Below are 21,556 nucleotides of genomic sequence, written 5' to 3'. Positions count from 1 at the left end.
AATGGGCATCGGTGTGATTTATGCAGAAATTCAAACTTGCATGACCTGAATTTTTTGATTACAGCCTAGGAATTGATTAGTATCTATGAAATTATTTTGGGAAGCAGACAGCCAAATATTTTTTACTCTCCAAGCACATTAATCTTTATGATCACTACCCAATATAAGCTGAAGTGAAAACCAGCGACATCTGTTCAGAAAGCCGGGTAAGCATGTGCAAAGCCATGCAAGTGAAACTCAGAGAGCAGAGTGAGCTCCGCAACTCTACACAGGCTTGGAGCCAACGTCACATTGAAAAAGGTGTGCGATAGCTCAAAGGTTTTTGTAGCCAACTGTTACTAAACCAAGCTTTTTGGTGGTGGCTGATTTGGGTCAAGCTGGTTTTGATCAAAGGACAACCTGCAGCGGCAGTGTTCTGTACCACTCTTCTTCAGAGCCGTGCGTGATGGGTGCCGGGTCAATGGTACCTCTTCATTCATCCCCTTTAATATACTCTTCACAAACGTGACAGATTTGTCAGGGGTATAATCTAGAGCTGCAATCAAGCTGACATCTTTTGTAAAGTGCGTTTTTCCACTTACAGGAAAATAAGTGAAGAAATGATAAAAAAATAAGTGACAAATTTATTGACTTTCTCATTTTTTAAATAGGAAAAAGGAAAACTGCCAATTTCCTCCAGCCCCACACTAGTCACAGGAAATGTTTCTTACATTTTCTGTGCAGAATGGGTTCAGAATTAGCAAGAAGCCTTACTGAGGTCTGGTATTTCTAATTCAAAAACGAAACGTGGTGCTCCTGCTAACCCCTGAAATAACGCTGTTTCTGATTATAAGTTTCAGTTTCCTTAAATGCTACTTCAACCCCGCGGAACAAAGAAAGCATTTGGCCATCTTCACTTTGTGCTTCTCCTCCAACGCTACACAGGGAACATCCATAGCAGGATGAAACAGGGGAAGAAAGAAAGGAAACAGGCAAAGAACCACTCCTAGTTCAAAATCTAAAGTATTTAAACCTGTGCCATTAACTGAAACCCGTGCTTCACTCTGAAAGCAGTCTTTGAAGGAAACACCCACCTAAATAACTCACATTATAAATTAGCTTCCATTTTGCTTAAAAATGGAATCTCAGAAAAGCTACTGTTATCTCTAAGCATTAAATCTACAGGAAAAAATACAGAGATTAACACTTGACATTGGCTGCATTTACAGACCGACAGCCCAAAAGGGTACGTTGGATTTTGGGTTTGTTTCAAGTTGTTCCTGGTTTTTCATTTGCAATTTTGAAGGTGTTGGACCTGCACGGATTTAAAGATGAACACAGTGTTCACATTTTCCAAACCAAAGAAGACTAACAGGTTTAACATTCAATTTACAAGGAGTTAAAAGTTTCCTGATAACCCAAAGCTTTCAAACTAGGTGTGAAAATGATCAAAAGAGGCACCCATCCTTTGCTGGTTACACCGTGGCCATGTCAACTGATTTGAGAAACACTACAGCCTTGTGGAATGCTTTTTGAAAGAAAGCTCCAGCTGGTTTACATGACCCTGTCACAGTCAATGAGCAATGATTTTAAACCAAAACCTTTAAAGGGAAGAAACAAATGGACTTCTCCAATTTTATGACTGAACTACAGGCGATATTAATGACTGGAAATAGAAGATTTCCACCTCAGTCACAAGTCTAACGGATTTGACCTCTGAATTCAAGCTCGTTTCTCACTCAATTTGAAGCATTATTTCTTTGTGCTCAACAGCAAAGCATAGGAGGAAATCATCCTCAAAACCTAAATGACAACACCCACTGACGAGATAAGCAATATCCATTCATAGTAGTATTTATATACGACAGTGACTTGAAATGCGTTTCTTCTCGTACTGCTTCTGTATTACTAGACTCATACATTAAGAACTATTAAAGACCAGTATGCTTTGGGGTATAAATGCTAACTCAAATCAAAATAAGACTACAGTTAAAATGAAGCATAAACTACAATAACAAAATTCAATGAAAAGGATTCTTAATGAAATCCAGACAGCACAAGTCACAAAGGGAGTACAGTAAAACACTCAGGATATTCTCAATCAGCCAATTCTTTGCAAGTCCTCTAACAAGAAAAAAACAGGAACTTCTGCAATCACTGTTTAAAAAAAGAATGTTTCAGAGGGGGAAAATGCACTTCATCATAATATTATCAATGATCCTTAAAAGATGAAGACAGAAGAATTAAGAGTTTTACAAGTATAACTTACAAGGAACTTTTAAACGGGTTAAGACAGGAAGCAGCAGCAAGGCTAAATCCTAAAGATGCTTTCTGAACAAAACTTTTGGGCTTTGCGCCTGAAATCATACAACTGGTTTATGATTTGCAATTCAATCTTGAGAAGCGAGCAGACTAATCACTTGACGAAACGCATTCAAAAGCCACCAGCCCTGCTGTGCCACACGGAAACAATAACTCATTGTGTTTTGACTCTTATTATTCTAGTAGTAAACATGAATAGGGGCCAATGGAAAACATTTCCTGTGAATACAGCAATTCAGAGCAGTTCTCAGTTTCAGCTGGAATTCACAGCAACCAGCAATAGCTTCTGGCTTACCTGCAAATACAGCCCTTGGACTACATTGCCTAACCCACACTTGACTAAAAATCCACGTTTGGACACATATGAAAGGATGCACATAAAACGATAAGTATAAAATTCCCAATGTATTTATGAGGAGCTCCCATACAATGCACTTATTCTAGCCTACCTCAATTTATTATCATGAAATATGGTGACTGAGAAACAGCTACTGAAGGGCTGGACTTAAATGATACTGATATTTCTCCAAGACTTGCTTTTCAGGGATGCACTATGAAAAAAGGCAAGTAGTACCTGGGGAAAATGTCACTTAAATGAGAATGAACAACTTCCCATCTGAAAAACAGTATCTGGTGCTTCCAAGCCAAGACACTAATACAAAACCCAAGGAATCTAATGCAGTGGATGGCAGGGTGACAAAGATAACTATTTCACTTTTAGATGCTCTTCCAGAAGACAAAATGAACTAGTCAGTTCTTTTGAAGTTGTATCTCTGTCATTATTCTTGATTACTTCAGACACGAGAAATGAGCATGTGAACTGCCAATGAAGAATATTAACTGCATACTCAGGAGGCTTTTGGGCTTGGGTGTTTTGTTTGTTTTTCTTGTTTTAAATGGGCTTTTTGCTCATCTAGTCAACTTTGAAATACGCCTTTAGTTTAAATGCACCATGCAGCTCTGCGGACCTCAACACAAGAGGATCGTGGAGCTGTCGGGGCAAGTCCAGGGGAGATCACGGAGATGGTGCAAGGGCTTCAGTAACTCTGCTGTGGAGCCAGGCTGAGAGAGCTGGGCTGGTTCAACCTGGAGAAGAGAAGGCTCCTCAAGGGGAGACCTGAGAGCAGCTCCAGTGCCTAAAGGGGCTGCAGGAAAGCTGGAGAGGGGCTTGGGACAAGGGCCTGTAGGGACAGGCCAAGGGGAATGGCTTTAACCTGCCCGAGGGGAGACTGAGATGAGCTCTTAGGCAGAAGCTCTTCCCTGGGAGGGTGCTGAGGCGCTGGCACAGGGTGCCCAGAGAAGCTGTGGCTGCCCCATCCCTGGCAGTGTTCAAGGCCAGGTTGGACACAGGGGCTTGGAGCAAGCTGCTCTAGTGGAAGGTGTCCCTGCCCGTGGCAGGGGTTGAAGTGGATGAGTTTTAGGGTCCCTTCCAACACAAACTGTTCTATAATTCCATGCATGTAAGGACCAGAAGCAGAACTGCAGCAGGTACAACTTAGTTTTAATGTTTGCAAGACACTAGTCCAGTGCTGTCCTGCAGCCTGTCTCCCTAAACTGGGGGTGACTGCAGCACCCAGCCCATCAGCAGACTGCACAAGGGGGTTCTGCAGATCCAGATTTGCTTGGTCAAAATTTTACAAGCTTATTCTTGCCCCAATTCATTTTTGCTGACTCTGCAGGCACTTCGAATGCCTAATTCGGATTCCTGCGTTCTGGGAAGGTTTATTTTCTCTGGGTCAGCACTGATGAGCCAGACCAAGTTTTATTCTGCATCAGATGCATCTCCCCTGTGGTTCTCAGAACCTTTGTTCGCCGAGTTTTTCTGCTCCTCAAAGTATCCAGGTTATTCAGAATAACACAGGAATGTTCAGTATTTTGAGCTGCTCATTTCTCTTTAGAGACAGAGAAAATCATGGTCAAAATCCAACAAGCAGTTGGAAGCAGCACAAAAAAAGGAACACCAATCACTATCAGGGAATTAAAACTGCACACGTGTCTTTCCAGAGAATTTACCTGTCTCAAGAACATCACCAGAAGTGACTCAGTTACTGTTGGGAGAGACACATTAAACACGCCATTAAATCCATGAATTAAATGTTGAGAATACTAAATTAAGGATGTATTTTGAAACAGAAAAGATGAGGGAGGGAAAGCAAGTGCCACGCAAACACTTCCAGTAGGGATGAATGAAATATTTCATTCATTTCTTATGAAAAACATGAGTAAATATTTTTCTAGATAAAAGCAGAATGCTTATCTCATTCCTAACTCTAGTAGAACTTAAAAACTGGTTAAGTGCACTGACACCTCAAACAGAACAGCTTATTCCATCTATTTCCTGAGCATATTTTGCATGTGGAAAAAAGGAGAAGCACTACACAAGCTGCATTTTCATGTCAACTATTAACTACTGTGAATAATAATAGTTATAATAAAATAATAAAAATTAACTAATGTCAACTATTAACACTTTGTCATTCAATAAGATTTACCCAAGGAGCCAAATCCTGCGCTTCACTAAAATCAGTGATTTTCCATCTATCAAATGACACAAAGAGTCACTCTAAGCTTTGGTGACACAAATGGTGACTAGGGAGATGTACTGACCTCCTTCCAAAAATGTGAATTTCTGCAACTTCCAACGATTCCAAAGCTGCCATTGATGACATGTAAAAGTGCTTTAGTCTCTACAGCAGCTAAAATTGCAGAAACAAAGTTATTGCCTCATTTCATATATTTTGGAAGTCATTTTGCACAGCACAAATGAAGAAAAAGCACTTTGCAACTTTAATAGTTGCCCTCACCCTCTGGATTATAACCTTGATTCCAGGGAATTAAAGACATTCTCCATGGATGAGCTAGAAAAATTAATCAAAATCAACAGAATTTCATCAATTCTGGATGAGTTTTTTTGATTCTATTTTATAAACATATTTTCAGATACTGATTTTCATTACACTTATGCAACAATAAAAGATTTTAGCTGTTTTATGTCTTCTTCTGAAGGAAAAACCCGAGGGACTGACCCTGAGCCAGCTGACAGTGAAGGGCAGCTAAAGATGACTTCAGGCTTTCACAAGAAAGCTTCCTAGAATTCCATTTTCAAACAGACTTCCAGAGACTTTTAATCCCAGGTTTTAACGACACTTCAAACTAACAGCAAAACACAATAATGAGCCCCCAGCTTACAATGCCACTACAACCAATGGGATAAAAGATAATACAAAACTATGAGGGTTATGCTTTAAGGAGTTGCAGCTCCAAAAAAAGGGACGGAAAAGGAAAAAAATATGAAAGACTAAATGAGTTAAATATCATTTAAACTGTGTAGAAGTGAAAATGGCAGAAAGCAGGAAAAGGATCTTCCCAAAAGAAGGGAAAATCAAAGTAATCGTAAAGATTGATAAATGAGGAGGAAGAAACAGAAATACAAGAGTCAAGCTGAGATTTCCAATTGCAAACGTTTCCACATCAGACAGGCAAAAAACTGAAGCAATTGGCAGTAGCTTATCGACTAAATAAATCAGATTACAGCAATCAATTTGCTGGCTAAATTAATTAAAACATGGAAGCAATTATGTCCCATGTGAGAAGTCGGGATGATGTCACCAGGACAGACAGTAAACATGTTCTGAGGTACCCAGGGCCGTTACAAAAGGTCTGACCCTGGAACAAGTTTGCCCTGCTGGCTGGTGGCGTGTGGCTGAGCAAGGCACATGCCTGTGGTGTCGCTTCCACAGCTGCTCTGTATCTGCAGCTAATTACAGCTTTTAGCTTTTATCGCGTTCTGAAATGAAGCCCATATGCTGGTTATCCTCGGCATGGCCCAAATCTGCATGATCTCCCTGCTTATCCCATATTATTTCATTTTTCAGTTCTGCTCTCGTGTTTCTAACACCTTCTGCGTATGGAAAAGGAGTCCTACAAGATTTGGCAGTCCTTGACCTTCCCCACATTCCCCTGAATCTTCACCAACCAATGAGTTCACTTCTGGTCCAGCCACCAAGAAAAGCATAATTATTCTTCTAGAGAGGCAATATTCAATATAAGTATTGAATATTGATTCAAATGGTGAAGAAGTATCTTCAGCACAGCACACAACCATCGCTTCAATGTGAGAAGTATGTCAGGGTATCTTCATTTTCCAAGCAAAGTCCACAAATAAAATAAGTAATTTCAAAATACATCTGTTCATTACACAATTTTTATAACAGTCATTTGGGATTAAAACACACTTTTGGGAATTCTGCAGTCCAAGCCAATTGTTTCATGAACTCCACTAGAAGCACATCCAGAGATACTGGCACAGGGTGCCCAGAGAAGCTGTGGCTGCCCCATCCCTGGCAGTGTTCAAGGCCAGGTTGGACACAGGGGCTTGGAGCAAGCTGCTCTAGTGGAAGGTGTCCCTGCCCGTGGCAGGGGTTGGAACTCAATGAGCTTTAAGGTCCCTTCAACCCAAACCATTCTGTGATTCTGTAATTTCAAGTCAGACAATGGTGTTTCTCGAGAGGCACTGGTTTACTCTGCCACATGTATGTCAGAAGCAGATCTCTTTAGAAGATCAATAAATACAAACCTGTAAATCAGAAATATTTAGCAAAGTTTGAGATTTGCTAGAACAATGCAAAATGAAGTTCATATTATGACCATACTTCAAATCACATTTTAAAGACCTTTCTGTCCTTGCAACTGACTGCTCTGGGAGACTCCGTTGCAGAGCTCATGGTTCAGTGTCATTTCTAACCCCCACACACCAATTTATGCAGTGCCAGTTTTTAAGAGCCACCGATTGAGTTAACAGCACTACCTTTCTGTTACAGAAGCAGTGGAATAGTTGAGCGTATTTTCGTGTATGAGGCTAAAACCCCATGACAGTCCTTTCAATTTAAGCCAAACATACTAAAAAGGAATGGGAAAATTGCATCTGGCTATACCTTCTTGGCACTATCTTCGTTGTTTAAATATCTTGTATGCTCAAGGATCACACTGGATTTAGAAATCTGCATTCTGATGATTCTAAGTGTTTATAAACCTAATTAGAAACAGATACAAACTTGTAAGATGTGTCTCTTCGAAAGGAGCTGCTAGAAAGAACTGATGAATCTCTCTTTTTCTTGGTTACAGAATTCACATTTATTAGCAATACCTCTGATAAGACAGTGGAAAGTTAGCTCTTTAGAAGAATTTAGGTCATGATTTACCAAAACTTAAACTGTTTCCTACCTTGCCAAAGTACACAACACTGTATCTTTAAAGAATTATAAACAGCAGTTGGTTAGAGCACACCAGCAATTTCTCCCTAATCAGATGATTGCACAGCTCTAAACAGTTTGTTTAATGTTTTCCATCTGTGAAGGTTTTGTGACCACATTTTCATTGTCTCAAGAACTTCATTGCGTTTCTCCTTATAAACATTAATCCGCATCACAACTACCCTTATAAACATGAATGGATACTGTCTTTCGCATTAATCCATCCGAGTAGATTTGAAGCTGCACCCCTACACGTACCCATCACTTTGCCAAGGATCTACACTATGAGACGTGACCAAATGGCAACCGCAGTTCACTTTGTGGATATAAATATGTGATCATGGCTTTTCCATTCACAGAAGGAGGAGAAGCAAGACCAGGATCATGTTAATATTCTATATTCTTTTAATATATCTTAAAATTAAACAGCCACTGGACATGATGGGGAACAAAAAAAAAAATCAACCAAATATTTGCCTTCACAAACACAATAAATGTAAAACATGTTTGAAATATGCCCTTTTCATTAGCAAAGAATAGTATTTAAACTGCGCATAAAGTTACAGGTTTTGTAAAACACAGCACTAGAAATCAGCATTATTGAAACAGTTGCTTTCTGGTGAAAGCACTATCCACACAAATACATATTTAAAATCAATAGTTTTGTATGAACTGCCCAAACCTGCAGATTTCTAGGTAAGAATTCTATTTACTAGAACTACCAGCCCTCAGTTTCGTGCAAGAAGCATTAAGATACATAATCAAGTCACTAGTAAAAGGATTCGGAAGTTATTAAACACTGGGCATGTTGCTTGGTTTTGCTGCTCTAGCTTCTTATGTGCAGAATAACAATGCTGCAGAGCTGTGGAAATTGTCATTTTGTATGCAGCAAAGAAAATGGAATTAGTTCTGTAATAGCTCAGAAAGATCTGTTTCTAACGGGGAAATAAAGGGTTTTTTTTCAGCTTGTATTTCCAGAAGCTTGAAATAAATGATAAAATCTTGTAATAAAAGTTATAATACCACTATAGAAGAAGAGTGTAAATCTTAATTTTCTTCAGTTCAAACAGTGATTTAGTATCAACTCTATTCATAAGGTTGAATGGGGTTTATTTTACAGAGTGATTCTTGCAAGACTGAAAGGAGACCTCTCACTTTAAATTCTGACCTCTACACAGCTATGTGCAGTGGCCAGGACTCTGGCACTCCTGGAAAGCAGAGTTCAGGCACCAGTTTTAGTGCATGTGTTGGTTTGGTTTTGGGGGGTTTCCAAAGGTTAAGACTTGTATGTGAACATAAGGCAATTTAGAAGACTTTGGATTTCGCCATCTGCCTTTTGTGTAGATGTAGCCCCACCAGTTCCTGGGGGGCTGCAGGCAGATCGTTGAAAAGCACAGAAAAGACAAATTATCTTCGCTTGACTTCAATGCCTATCGTCATTTTGGCTCAGACCAGCTGGAAAGAGTCTAAAGCCTCAATTCTTCTAAGGACTTCCACGCCTCTCCTGGAAGAAGGCAAGGTCTTTATTGCTATGTGGAGATGACAGATGCAATGTCTGGTCTGCATCAAGAAGAGTGAGAGGAAAGTGGTTGCTGAACTGTTAGGCACTGGCAAATTTCTGGCATATGACTGGCTTTGTGACCTCTTTGGGTTTTCACATCTAGTTTCTTTCTATGTAGTGGATCTAAAAATCTGCCTCTCATTCATCTCTACAAATATCTAGATGGACTTTCAAGTTTTAATCTTACCATTACTTATTTCAACAGCTTTCTTTTGTTCTTGTCAAGTCCTCATCATTCTCTCTGTATGAAATAGTGCAAAATTTACTTCCCCGTCTTTCCATGCATGGAAAGCACGGATCAGCTACCAAATCATGGAATCACAGAATCACAGAATAGTTAGGGTTGGAAAGGATCTTAAGATCATCCAACCCCCTGCCATGGGCAGGGACACCTCACACTAAACCATGGCACCCAAGGCTTTGCCCAACCTGGCCTTGAACACCGCCAGGGATGGAGCAATCACAGCTTCCCTGGGCAACCCATTCCAGTGCCTCACCAACCTTACAGTAAAGAATTTCCTCCTTATATCCAATCTAAACTTCCCCTCTTTAAGTTTTAACCCATTACCCCTTGTCCTATCACTACAGTCCCTAATGAAGAGTCCCTCCCCAGCATCCCTGTAGGCCCCTTTCAGATACTGGAAGGCTGCTCTGAGGTCTCCATTTATATTTAAAATCAATAGTTTTGTATGAACTGCCAAAGGAAGTTCAAGGAAGCAAAACTGCTTCAAAGGAAGCTTCTTTGTGTCTCCTGTATTTTTCATTTCTCCTACACCTCTCATGCTGCAAAAGATTTATCCATAACCTCTAAAAGGTAATTAATGTACTTCCTTAGATCCCTCTTTGAAACTCTCCTTCACTGTGTTGTTTATAAGAAAATTCATAGAGTTTAGTCTATTACTATGTTACTATAATATAGTCTATTACTATGTTACTATAATTTAGTCTATTACTATAATTGACAGACAAACCAGAAGTGCTTCTCTTTTTCTTTATACCATCTTTTTGCATCCATCGTGGTTTGTGTTAGACTCTTTGGAGCAAAGAGTGTCTCGTCTCCATGAACACACAAAGCCAACAGAGGAGACTACGTATGCCTTTGTTATGTGTATATTTCAACACTTAAGTACTTTCATTTCAATTAATGTATTCCATTTGATTCCATTTTGATATCACTCTATTATTAGATATACAGGAAGTTGAACAGATGTGTATCAGCTCAGCCAATATATCAACTTCAGGAAACAAATGAGTCAAGGAAAGAAAAGTCCTTTTTGATCTGCACTACTAGAAGCTTCTGCTCAAAGCAGTGGACACAGGGAGATGGGAAGCTGCTTCCACCACTGAGACTGGCATGGTGCAATTCAGATCAAGCCTACCTTTTTCACGTGGGTAACAGCACCCTGTTCACCCTGGCTAGCACAACGTGCACCCCACATGTATGATGCAGTCAGAAGGCCATAAAACTATGAAGGCTTTGAAGCCACCACATTAGGTTGAGACTGTAGCCGCCCTTATCTGAAGTTGCTTCTTTAAAGTCTTGACAGTCCAGTGCTGACAGGGATACAGAACTGAGGTTTCTCACTGATTTAACTACCATCCCAAAAGTAGATTTTCATAATGATTTTACTCATGAACGCATTTTTCTCAGGCTGAAACAAACTGAAAATCTCAACAGATGTTAGAAAAAGACACGGCACTGGATTATTGTCAGAAAAAACGGTCTGTGGAAGGATAAAAGCATTGCCAGGATGCCAAGTACATTATTTGTAATTCTTTTCATACTTCATTTGTTCTGTGGACAAAGCTGCAGATGAAAGCACCAACAAAGTAAAACCCTGAAGACTGCTATGAGAGAAGGAAAATAACTCATATGACAAACAGACCATACCCAGGAGTATGTCAGCAGACACCATCATGTGACTGTATTTTGCTCACCAGCTTTGGTATGTTGTCAAAGTCACTGACAAGTATTTATCTGTAGAGCAATCCTCTAATTAACTTCTTCTTTTCTTTAATATAACTCTATCTGTGCTTCCATCTAATAGTCTGTTAAATGAAGTTTAACACCACCTCAATATTCAGAATGCATTAGTATCCAAAGAATCTATTATTTTATTTATCTATTCATCTCTCTATTTATCTAAAAGTTCTAATAATCCTTTCTCATTAAAAGGAGAGTGACCAGCAGGTCGAAGGAGGTGATCCTGCCCCTCTCCTCTGCTCTTGTGAGACCTCCCTTGGAGTATTATGTGCAGTTCTGGTGTCCTCAACATAAAAAGGACATGGAACTGTTGGAACAAGTCCAGAGGAGACACAAGGATGATCAGGGGACTGGAGCACCTCCAAGACACTTCATTTTCACTATTTGGGGCATTTTCCCTCCTATGTAATATAAAAGAAAGAGTCTTTCCCTTACAGGCTAAGAAAGTTGGGGCTGTTCAGCCTGGAGAAGAGAAGGCTGCGTAGAGACCTCATAGCAGCCTTCCAGTATCTGAAGGGGGCCTATAGGGATGCTGGGGAGGGACTCTTCATTAGGGACTGTAGTGACAGGACAAGGGGCGATGGGTTCAAACTGAAACAGAGAAGTTTATGTCAGATATCAGGAAGAAGTTCTTTCCTGTGAGGGTGGTGAGGCACTGAACAGGTTGCCCAAAGAAATGGTAAATGCTCCATCGCTGACAGTGCTCTAGGCCAGGTTGAACAGAGCCTTGGGTGTCATGGTCTAGTGTGAGGCATCCCTGCCAATGGAACTGGGTGATCTTGAGGTCCCTTCCAACCCAAACCATTCTGTTATTCTATCAACGCTGTTTGAGTGTTTCTATGCATGGTTTTTTCCTGAAGTAGCTGATATTTTTCAATACATGTTAGGAACTGCACATAAAAGGCCCACTAGCAGTTTATTTATCACATTTGGGTGTTAGCTGGCACAAGACCTCATTGCTGGCTCTGTGTGACTGCAGAGTTTTGAGGCTAAGTAAGGTTGGATCTCATTACACTGGCCAGAAGTAGTGAAGAGTTGGATCTGTTTCAATCACCAGGTGCCCATGATTTGCCATCCAAAACAATACAGTTATTCTGGTTCTTGGCATTGCTTTTTTAAGTTATTAACTGTTAGACACATTTCTAGACTTACCCTGTGCTATAAAGAGTTAAGAACTGTTTAGTTTTGCCTGTCCTCTTCTTCATTCTCAAACTGTTAACAAAAGTACCAGACGTCAGAGGAGAGGGGGATGGAAAACAATACACTTTAAAAACCATTTGAAAATGCACAAGATCGGAACAACCACATAATGCAAACCAGGCAAAACTGCTCTGCAAATATCAATTAATACTGTCTGATACTTTAAAATAAATTCAGCACTTTTTCTTTTTCTGTTCTTTCTTCCAGAAAAGAAAAAATAAATCTGATTATAGGAAAGAGCTCTGCAGTGTAATGTGCATGAATACTCAGAAATCCTTTTCCTATTGCAGAGGCTTGGATGGCTCTCTCCTGAAGCAGCACTCACTGCTGCTCTATGATGCATTTTTATAACCTGCAACTGGTACATTTATTAGGTTAGGTGTTTTTTACTCTTTTAAAGGGAGGGAAAAGAAGTTCAAAGTTACCAAACACGATCACCAAGCTGGTGTGAGGTAATGTTTCAGAAATGTTCTGACATTACAGACAATACTAAAAGATGACCATTTCTAGGGACTGTTTCACTGCCCCAGGCAGCAATGCAAGTTGCACTATTTCCCCCAGGTGTTGACTGGGTCTTGCCCTCACTTTCTACATTGGAAGCCCCACTCCTGATAAATCACAATCTGCCTAACTGACATAATTATGGGCGGTATAATAGAAAGCTGATTCAAGAGGAATAAAGCACATGATCATTCCTGTTGCTCTTTTAAAGTCACTGTAGCTTCATTAAACTCCTATTACTGACTATTGTGGAGAGTAAAGAAGTAAGAAGGAAACTGATTTTACAGCTGAGAAATAGCTTCCTTAGAGCTAACAGCCACTTAAACCTCAAATGACGATAAGCTCACAGCAGGCCCAATGCATTTCAACGTGTAGCTGTGTTTTAATTTCCTTAAGCCACAGGGCGTATGTCATGGTTCCAGTAATGTCTGGAGTGAGAGACTCTGTGCTGATAATGATGCAAAGTTTTAGACCCTGACATTCCCACGTGCATGGTATGCCACAGGGATTCAACAGAATTGAGATGATGATGATGCCCCTTTGCTTGTTTAGGGTTTACGCCTTCAAAGGCAGCAGTTGTCATTTTTACACTCTCTGAATACCAAGAGTATCTTGAACATCATCAGCCCCCCAAAACCATTTCCCTTCTTCCTCTTACCTTTGTAATTTGCTTCCAACATCCTCTCACCAACCTAATGACTATTCTAGTTGATCAAGACATGGTGTGCCACCCATTTCCACCTCTTACACAGAGCTTTTCCCATGGTGATAAATGCTGTTTCCAGAGAGGACTCAAGCATGCTCCCCAGTCTATTTCCCACCACTTCAAATGTCTACCTGCACAACCACCACTGAAGAACATTCTGTGCTCTTTGCACACTTAAGTTGATTCTGCTACTAAAAGTGTTAAATCAGTATCTGTATCGGAACCTCATTTTTGTGGTTCATTATAACGTTCCAGTGGAGCAACCAAGTCACAGCATAAACAGCAGCACACACAGGATAAGGAAAAGCAAGGAACTCAAGCAGCTTTTCCAGTTCACAAACCTGCTGAAGGGTCATCTCCCTCCAAATTCCATTAATGTACCTCCACCCTGCCCTTCCAACAACAGTGAATGAAAACTGTATTGAACCATAGCCATGAAAGTAAAAAGAAGCAGTTGTTGAAGACCACTCAGAGACAGCCAAATCTGTATTTTGATGGCTAGAAACAGCCCATGGGGTTACATACTTTTGAGCTTAATCACTGACATCTCTGAACAATACCACAACCTTTCCCAACTGTTATTCAGTGGAGAAAGAGAAAATCTCAGGAAAAGGATATTCAGCAATTTGTAGTTAATAGAAAATGGTTGATCAGTTTTTCCTTTCCACCCAAGCACCACCCCAAGCATCTCTAACACAGCTCCCTCAGGGCCTGCACTCGGCCCACAGAGTCAGCAGCTACAAGTCCATGTATTTCTTTCCATTTGATTGCATTGTTTTACAGTATCGTTACTGTATTATGTTCTGGTCAGTAATATTTTCCACTATTCCATGCTGGCAAATCACGAAGTACCTACTGTACAGAATGTAAAAACCTATGTCCCATCCACTTTAAGACATTTAAGGTGTTTCTGCTGTTCAATGCGCTCTTCAAACTCACTGACAGATTGTTAAACTAAATCTGCCAGTCTGTTTCTTACAAAAGCACTTGATACCTTTAAGCTTCCCCAGGCCTTTCACCTTCCTGTATTAATTCTAATTCCCTTTCTTTATGCATTCATCCGACTGGAATGTAAGGGAGGAACAATTATTTGATGGGTATTATTCATGCACAGAATAACAAATTATCCGCATAGGTGCTATTTTAAACTATACCTGGTCTGGAAAATAGGATGTACTTAACATTGCATTGCTTATTTTAGGTTAGAAGATAAAGCTCTCTTTTGGCTAAGGCTTAATGGAGTTGTGAATTTTATACTTTTTCTCCTTCACAGGGAAAATTTCCATAATGCTTCAGCATCAGATGACACCCATACATTATAAAAGCAAGACAGACAATGTATAGGCTTAGCATTATTTATAAACTTACCTGCTTTTCCATCCTGGTTGAATCGACAGTACTTTGAGTGTTCAAGCAGCGGGAGACATTGCTCAATAGGCGTCCAGATGTACGTCTCTGGGCACAACAAGTCAGAGGGCCTGTACTGACCCTAGAAAGGAGAGAAATAAAAACAAGGAGAAAAAGAGAGTCATCGCATCAGTTGCACAAGAACACTCTGGCTAAACCTTTCCAGATTTTCCTATGAACAAGGAATAGTTTTAATCTAATGTACACCAAATGAGTCAGAAACGGCTTCACTGAAACTGAAATCACAGCCTTACTTCTTCAGTAATTTCAGCACCACCTCAGGAATACAAACTCAGCCCTGGCACTTGATGAAAATGTAAAATTAACATAACACATTTTTATGGTATTCAAGAAGAACTGGAAAGGTTTTGGCTTTGCTGACTGAAATGCTGGTATTTAAGTTATCCTCTAGAGTTCTGCTCAGCTGGTGCCGACACTAAAAAACTCAGCACCTCCAAAAGCAGCTCATCTCCAGTGGTGGCAATTCCAGCAAATAATGGAGACCAAATCAAAAGTCCTAATAGAAGGAATCACTTAAAAGTGAGAAGGATGCTCTTTTTATTGCATTAGTGATGGAGCATTTTGGTCACTGTTACTTAAATAGCAGCATTTTCTTTGTAATTCATGGAGTTTTTCCTGGAAAAGCTTACAGGTAATGAATGATTAGTGAAATGCTACCATTTTCCATTGATTTATTAAAAAGACATTCTTTGCAGGCATTCCCAGAAATTAAGCAGCCATCATTATTTTCCCTTCAGCTGCAGTGAAAAATCACCACCTCAGCAATAATAACCTCCTTGAATCAGATCTTCCTTTGATTTGAAATAAGATTATTCACCAGCCTGTAACTTAAGTCAAAACTCTATCTTTGAGCCATTATTCATTTTCTCCATACCCTCCCAATGTGCAGAGCCATATGCTGGAAATACCAAATCCATTTTTAAACTGAAAATTCCTTATACTTATCAGCTCGAAAAAGACACTAAATAGAATGAAAAAGTTTAAGGATCTCAATTATACAGGTCTTGAAGGAACAGCATTAGAATGGGCATTATAAGAATTCACACTGCAGTTGATGCAATTAAGAGTTCTTCTTGTCAAATACTTTAAATAGGTAATGAAGTTGATCAGCTTGATGTCAAGTTGATTTTTATTCCAACATCTACTGTGAAAAAAGGCTAGGTGGCCTTGAACGAAGCTGACCAAGGTTTGGGAAGGGACACAGATAATCACTGTGGCTACAATCTGGTGATAAGAACTTGATTTTTTAAGTTGCATTCACAAGCTTTGCTGTTCTGGAAGACAAAATCTTATTCAACAATACCCAATTTTGGAGAATCAGAAGAACCTGTCTTTAACGTTTGCAGAGATCCCCAATTCTTTTTGTTCTCTTAATGTTTGAATCTTCACAGGCTTCTGGTGCCTAAAGGAGCTACAAGAAACCTGGAGAGGGCCTTTGGACAAGGGCCTGTAGGGACAGGCCAAGGGGAATGGCTTTAACCTGCCAGAGGGGAGACTGAGATGAGCTCTTAGGCAGAAGCTCTTCCCTGTGAGGGTGCTGAGGCGCTGGCACAGGGTGCCCAGGGAAGCTGTGGCTGCCCCATCCCTGGCAGTGTTCAAGGGCAGGTTGGACACAGGGGCTTGGAGCAAGCTGCTCTAGTGGAAGGTGTCCCTGCCCGTGGCAGGGGTTGGAACTGGGTGAGCTTTAAGGCCCAAACCACTCTGATTCTATGATATTTACAGTAGAATTAACATCTTTACTATGTATCTCCCACCAACTGTAAATTGTTAAGTGAGAAATACAAAAATTACCTCCATAAGAACAAAATTGTAACTGTCCACATGAAAAAACCCAACCAAACCCAAACCAGGCTTCATGCTGAGCATTGTCACATACCTGACGTATCTTTCCAAAATGAGTCTGTACGACTTTGATTTTCTCATTTGAAAAACCTTCCCTGTAACTACTGTTGTTGCTTTTTGAGGTTATTTTTGCTATTTTTAATTAAATGCATTTTTTTTTATTAAATTAAAACAATATCCCTCCCATTCCATGCACAAGCTTAAACCCCCAGGCCTCAGAAAATCCTCTAAACCCAGGGAATGGAAATGACATTATTAAATAAACTGCTTTGAAACATTACGCTATCTAAACAGAAACAGTTGAAAGGTATGTGAAGGTAATGCTTAAAGAACACTTTTAGTCACCATTACTCAAATGAAACAATCTATGGACTTGGGGAGAAAAAATAAGCCTTTTCAGTCAGTCAAAAAGAAAAAAATGGAACATCATTTCTTGTTGATTTTCTCAACTGGCAAAGAAGGCAGAAATAGCCAAGAAAGCATCATTCAGATCTGTTGCTTAAGCACAGCAAGTACAAGGTGGCAATTTAGTCTTACCTAGTTGTATGGATGCACTCACAGCTATGAGTAAAGACTGCTCAACCACGTACAGTTTTCCTACAAGACGCTGCCCCTGCATCTTGAAATGCATCACATTTGTGAGTCCAACACGTGAAGATTATTTCACATGCTGCCCTAGCCTAAATTTCCCCATTACTCCTATAACATCATATTCTGTCATAAAATGGAACGGGCTGTGTGCAGTTGTGGTGTCCCAAATATAAGAAGGACATGCAGCTGTTGGAGCAAGTCCAGAGGAGACCACGAGGACGATCAGGGGCTGGCACCTCCTGTATGAAGACAGGCTGAGGAAACTGGGGAAGAGAAGGCTGCATGGAGACCTCGGAGCAGCTTTCCAATGTCTGAAGGGGGCCTACAAGGATGCTGGAGAGGGACTCTTCATTAGGGACTGTAGTGATAGGAAAAGGGGTTACGGGTTTAAACCAAAACAGGGGAAGTTTAGGTTAGCTATGAGGAAGAAGTTCTTTACTGTGAGGGTGGTGAGGCACTGGAACAGGTGGCCCAGAGAAGCTGTGAATGCTCCATCCTTGGCAGTGCTCAAGCCCAGGCTGGACAGAGCCTTGGGCGACATGGTCTAGTGTGAGGTGTCCCTGCCCATGGCAGGGGAGTTGGAACTGGATGATATTAAGGTCCTTTCCAACCCAAACCATTCTACGATTCTATGTATAAAATTAACTGCACTGCAGGATTACTAGCTTGGTTATAACAAGAAAGAGCTTCTTTAGTACTGGGCAAAAGAGTAATGGCAAGAATTGATTATCCAATCCATCACTGTAGGTTCAGTATTAATTCTGGGCAACCAAATACCCTACTTAGGAGGGAAAGAGGAAGAAATAGTTCTGAGGTGACTTCCTTTAGATGTTTTCCTTCCTTCAAATTTAGAATCTTGTTAATAAACACCCCTGAAGATACATGAGGCTGCGGTGATGACACATAAGGTAATTAGAAGGTAAAAATTAAACAAGCTGTTGATGATCTTCAATATCCTCTCTATCTAAAAGCACTTCCAAACACACTAGAAGTCAGCTATTTCTCCCGTAAAGGCATTTTATTTACACTACTGGTTAAACCCACATCCCATGACTCATTCCAGGAAGGAAGTGGTAGCACATAGACATACTGCAGCATTTCCCACTGAAGAGCATTGGCACTGTGTCTGTATTGATAGAATTAAAAAGGGAATCCGCAGAATTTGTTAAATCAAATGCAATGATTTCCAAGGACTTTTGCCTTTTCTTTTCCCACCCCTAAGTAGTTACTCTCGATTTGCTTCTTTTCTTACAGAAACCTCAATATTAAAATAAACAACTATGAATCCACCTCACTTTATTTTTGCCTCCTCTCTCCTTATTTCTGGAGTGTGAAAACATCTGAACCTGAGATCCCAGCCAGATTCTGCCTCATGTACACGGGAGCACCTTTACTTCATGAAAAATAATCACATTTCATTATTCATTGCAAAACAATTGCATAATATTAAAAATTGCCTCTAAGAGTATTACTTACATTCGTTGTCACTCTTGCTATGGCTGATTTGCAGTATACACCTAACATAAATCCAAACCAGAAAAGGGATCTCCTGAAGGGCACTGCTCCAGAGCTATTTATCACAGTCAAACTTCATCAAATTTGCAAAACTGGTTTTGAAAAGGATTTCTCTTTGGCTCCAGATTCAATTCGCCCACATCTCACAAGTAGTTCCATCGATGGTAAAATTCCACAGCTGAAAACATTGTGCTTTCTTTTATCTCGTACTATAACAGCTCTTGCACAGTAGCACTGTTTATGCTTGTCCAGATCATCTTGGGAATACTTAGACCACAAATCTTTCAACAAATGGTATCATCTTACAGACCATCCCTAAGCACTTATCTTATGTTTCAGTATCTTAAATCCAGTACCACCTGCTGCTGAAATGCACTCTGCCCATGTACAGCTGCACATATTTCTGTCTGTATATTTTGTCAAGAAATATCCAACAAGACATAAAATGGGCTATTTTGAAACGGTTTTGGAAACAGAGAATACATTTTCCTTAAATTTCATTTGTTCTGATGTTGTTTAAAACTTTCATGGATATCCAGAAACACCCTTCTTGAGACAGAATATGAGCACATTTTCAGCTGTTGGAACACCCACTGCAGGTCATACTGGATGTTCACAGGAGAGTCAAATATTGCATCTCTCACAGCCATCTACTCATCAAAGACTTAACAGAACAGTGTAAACACATAGTGTTATCCTGCCAATGCTCTCTTGACCTCCAACACTTTGCAATGCAGATCTTTCCGCAACCAAATAACTCTAGTAATGATGCATTCTGCCATTCAATAATCCTGAACAACTGCTTTGACTTCCTTCAATCTGCAAATTGTAGTTCATTGCTACCTCTAGTCCAGAAATGCAGTCAACAATCATTGCATTATCACCATGCTGCTCATGATTTTATGCATGATGGTACCTCTACCAGACTGACGGGACCTAAACTCTGTACTGCATCCTCTTACGTAAGCTATTCTATACCTTTAGCTATCCTAGTCAACCTCTCCTTTGAAACAGAGGGAAAGGGCCACAGAGAGGAAACATCCAAACTGCTTTGTTCAAGCAGCAGGAGAGCACAAGGTAGAAGAAAGATATAAAGAAAACAAAAGGAAAAAAAGTGCATCTTTATAAATATTGACTAATCTATCAAATGGCTTGATTTAAAAAACAATATTGAAAATTAGTATAGGTAATAAATTCCTGAGTATGTGACTTCTTCTATCAAGTCAACTTACTGCAGTATAAATGTGACTGTTCAATAAAAAATGCTGCCAAGACATTTCATTTTCCCTATTTTGGGCATTTTCCCTCCTATATAATATAAAAGAAAGAGCCTTTAAGGTGCTTTCCCTTACAGGCTAAGAAATTTGAGGCTGTTCAGCCTGGAGAAGAGAAGGCTGCGTGGAGACCTCAGACCAGCCTTCCAGTATCTGAAGGGGGCCTATAGGGATGCTGGGGAGGGACTCTTCATTAGGGACTGTAGTGATAGGACAAAGGGTGATGGGTTAAAACTTAAACAGGGGAAGTTTAGATTGGATCTAAGGAAGAAATTCTTTCCTGTGAGGGTGGTGAGGCACGGGAATGGGTTGCCCAGGGAGGTTGTGAATGCTCCATCCCTGGCGGTGTTCAAGGCCAGGTTGGACAGAGCCTTGAGTAACATGGTTTAGTGTGAGGTGTCCCTGCTCACAGCAGGGGGATTGGAACTGGATGATCCTAAAGGGCCTTTCCAACCCTAACTGTCCTATGATTCTATTATTTTAATTGAAAGCTTTTGAAACTCTATTTTACAGTGAGGCTGCGAAACCTAAAGGAATACTTCACACCATGATATTGTTTTACAGTTTCCAAATCAGAATCGACCAGAACATCTCTGAACTTTTGTTCCACGGGAAGGGCAAAGGTTTTAATGAGACTTTAGTCTGGAGATTACTTCTGAAATATTTTGCAAAATCTGAGCGATCTGGTAAGCACATGAGATGAAAAACACCAGCAGAGTTTGTTTTTGTAGTGTGAGTAACAGTTCAAATGTAAAACTACCCAGAAAGAGAACAGCCACAAAAACAAAGAAGGTCAAGCACCAGTAGCACTGAAAAAACAAAATAGGAAGGTTAAACACACGCTTAATTCTTTTATCAGGTAGGGTTTACATCTGTGATCTATTCTTTCACAATAAACCCATTGATCTTTTATTAAAAGTGAATTAAGACTTCCTCCAGCTCCATTTCCAGCCAGCTGCCTAAAAAGAAGCTCTCTGACTAGGTAAATAAAGTAACCCCAAATATTGCACAGCGATCCATTAGAACGGGGCAGCACGGGCTCAGAAAGAGCATGCAGGGGTACGGGTTTATTAAATTCAGTCTCTGCATTGAAAGACAACCCCGCTGGAATCCCATCAGCAGAATACTGCAGCAGACCCCTGCTCCCTGATTTCATTACATAAACAGAAATGGACTTTATCGATCCCCGGGAGAGTCCTTGCAAGTAACTGGAGCTGCTTTGTTTTCACAGGGGGAGGTTGGACCATGCTGTGCTGTGGCCGCAAGGTGAGCGGGGACATCTGAATCTGTTTGGGATTGAATCCATGCCACTCGCATGAGATCTGTCTGTGGAAGGCCTGAAAGACTTTAGGAGAACAACTAAACACCCTCACCCAAAACCAACCTGCGTAAATTCACTCT

General features: G+C 40.3%; 1 protein-coding gene across 6 annotated transcripts in view; it reads right to left on the bottom strand.

Moving 5' to 3' along the window:
- The window catches only part of ATE1 (arginyltransferase 1), an 84,810-nt gene that overhangs the window by 7,120 nt on the left and 56,134 nt on the right, over positions 1-21,556 (bottom strand). For all 6 annotated transcript variants that reach the window (XM_057417302.1, XM_057417306.1, XM_057417301.1 and 3 more), the window contains one exon: positions 14,874-14,994. In XM_057417302.1, the coding sequence (XP_057273285.1) occupies positions 14,874-14,994 (121 nt within the window). The remainder of the gene's footprint in view (positions 1-14,873; positions 14,995-21,556) is intronic.

Source organism: Pezoporus wallicus, unplaced genomic scaffold (genome assembly GCF_028554395.1).
Source record: "Pezoporus wallicus isolate ANWC-B61680 ecotype Strahan unplaced genomic scaffold, APGP_CSIRO_Pwel_v1 contig_8188, whole genome shotgun sequence".
Lineage (NCBI taxonomy): Eukaryota > Metazoa > Chordata > Aves > Psittaciformes > Psittacidae > Pezoporus > Pezoporus wallicus.
This window is presented reverse-complemented; position numbering and strand designations above follow the sequence as displayed.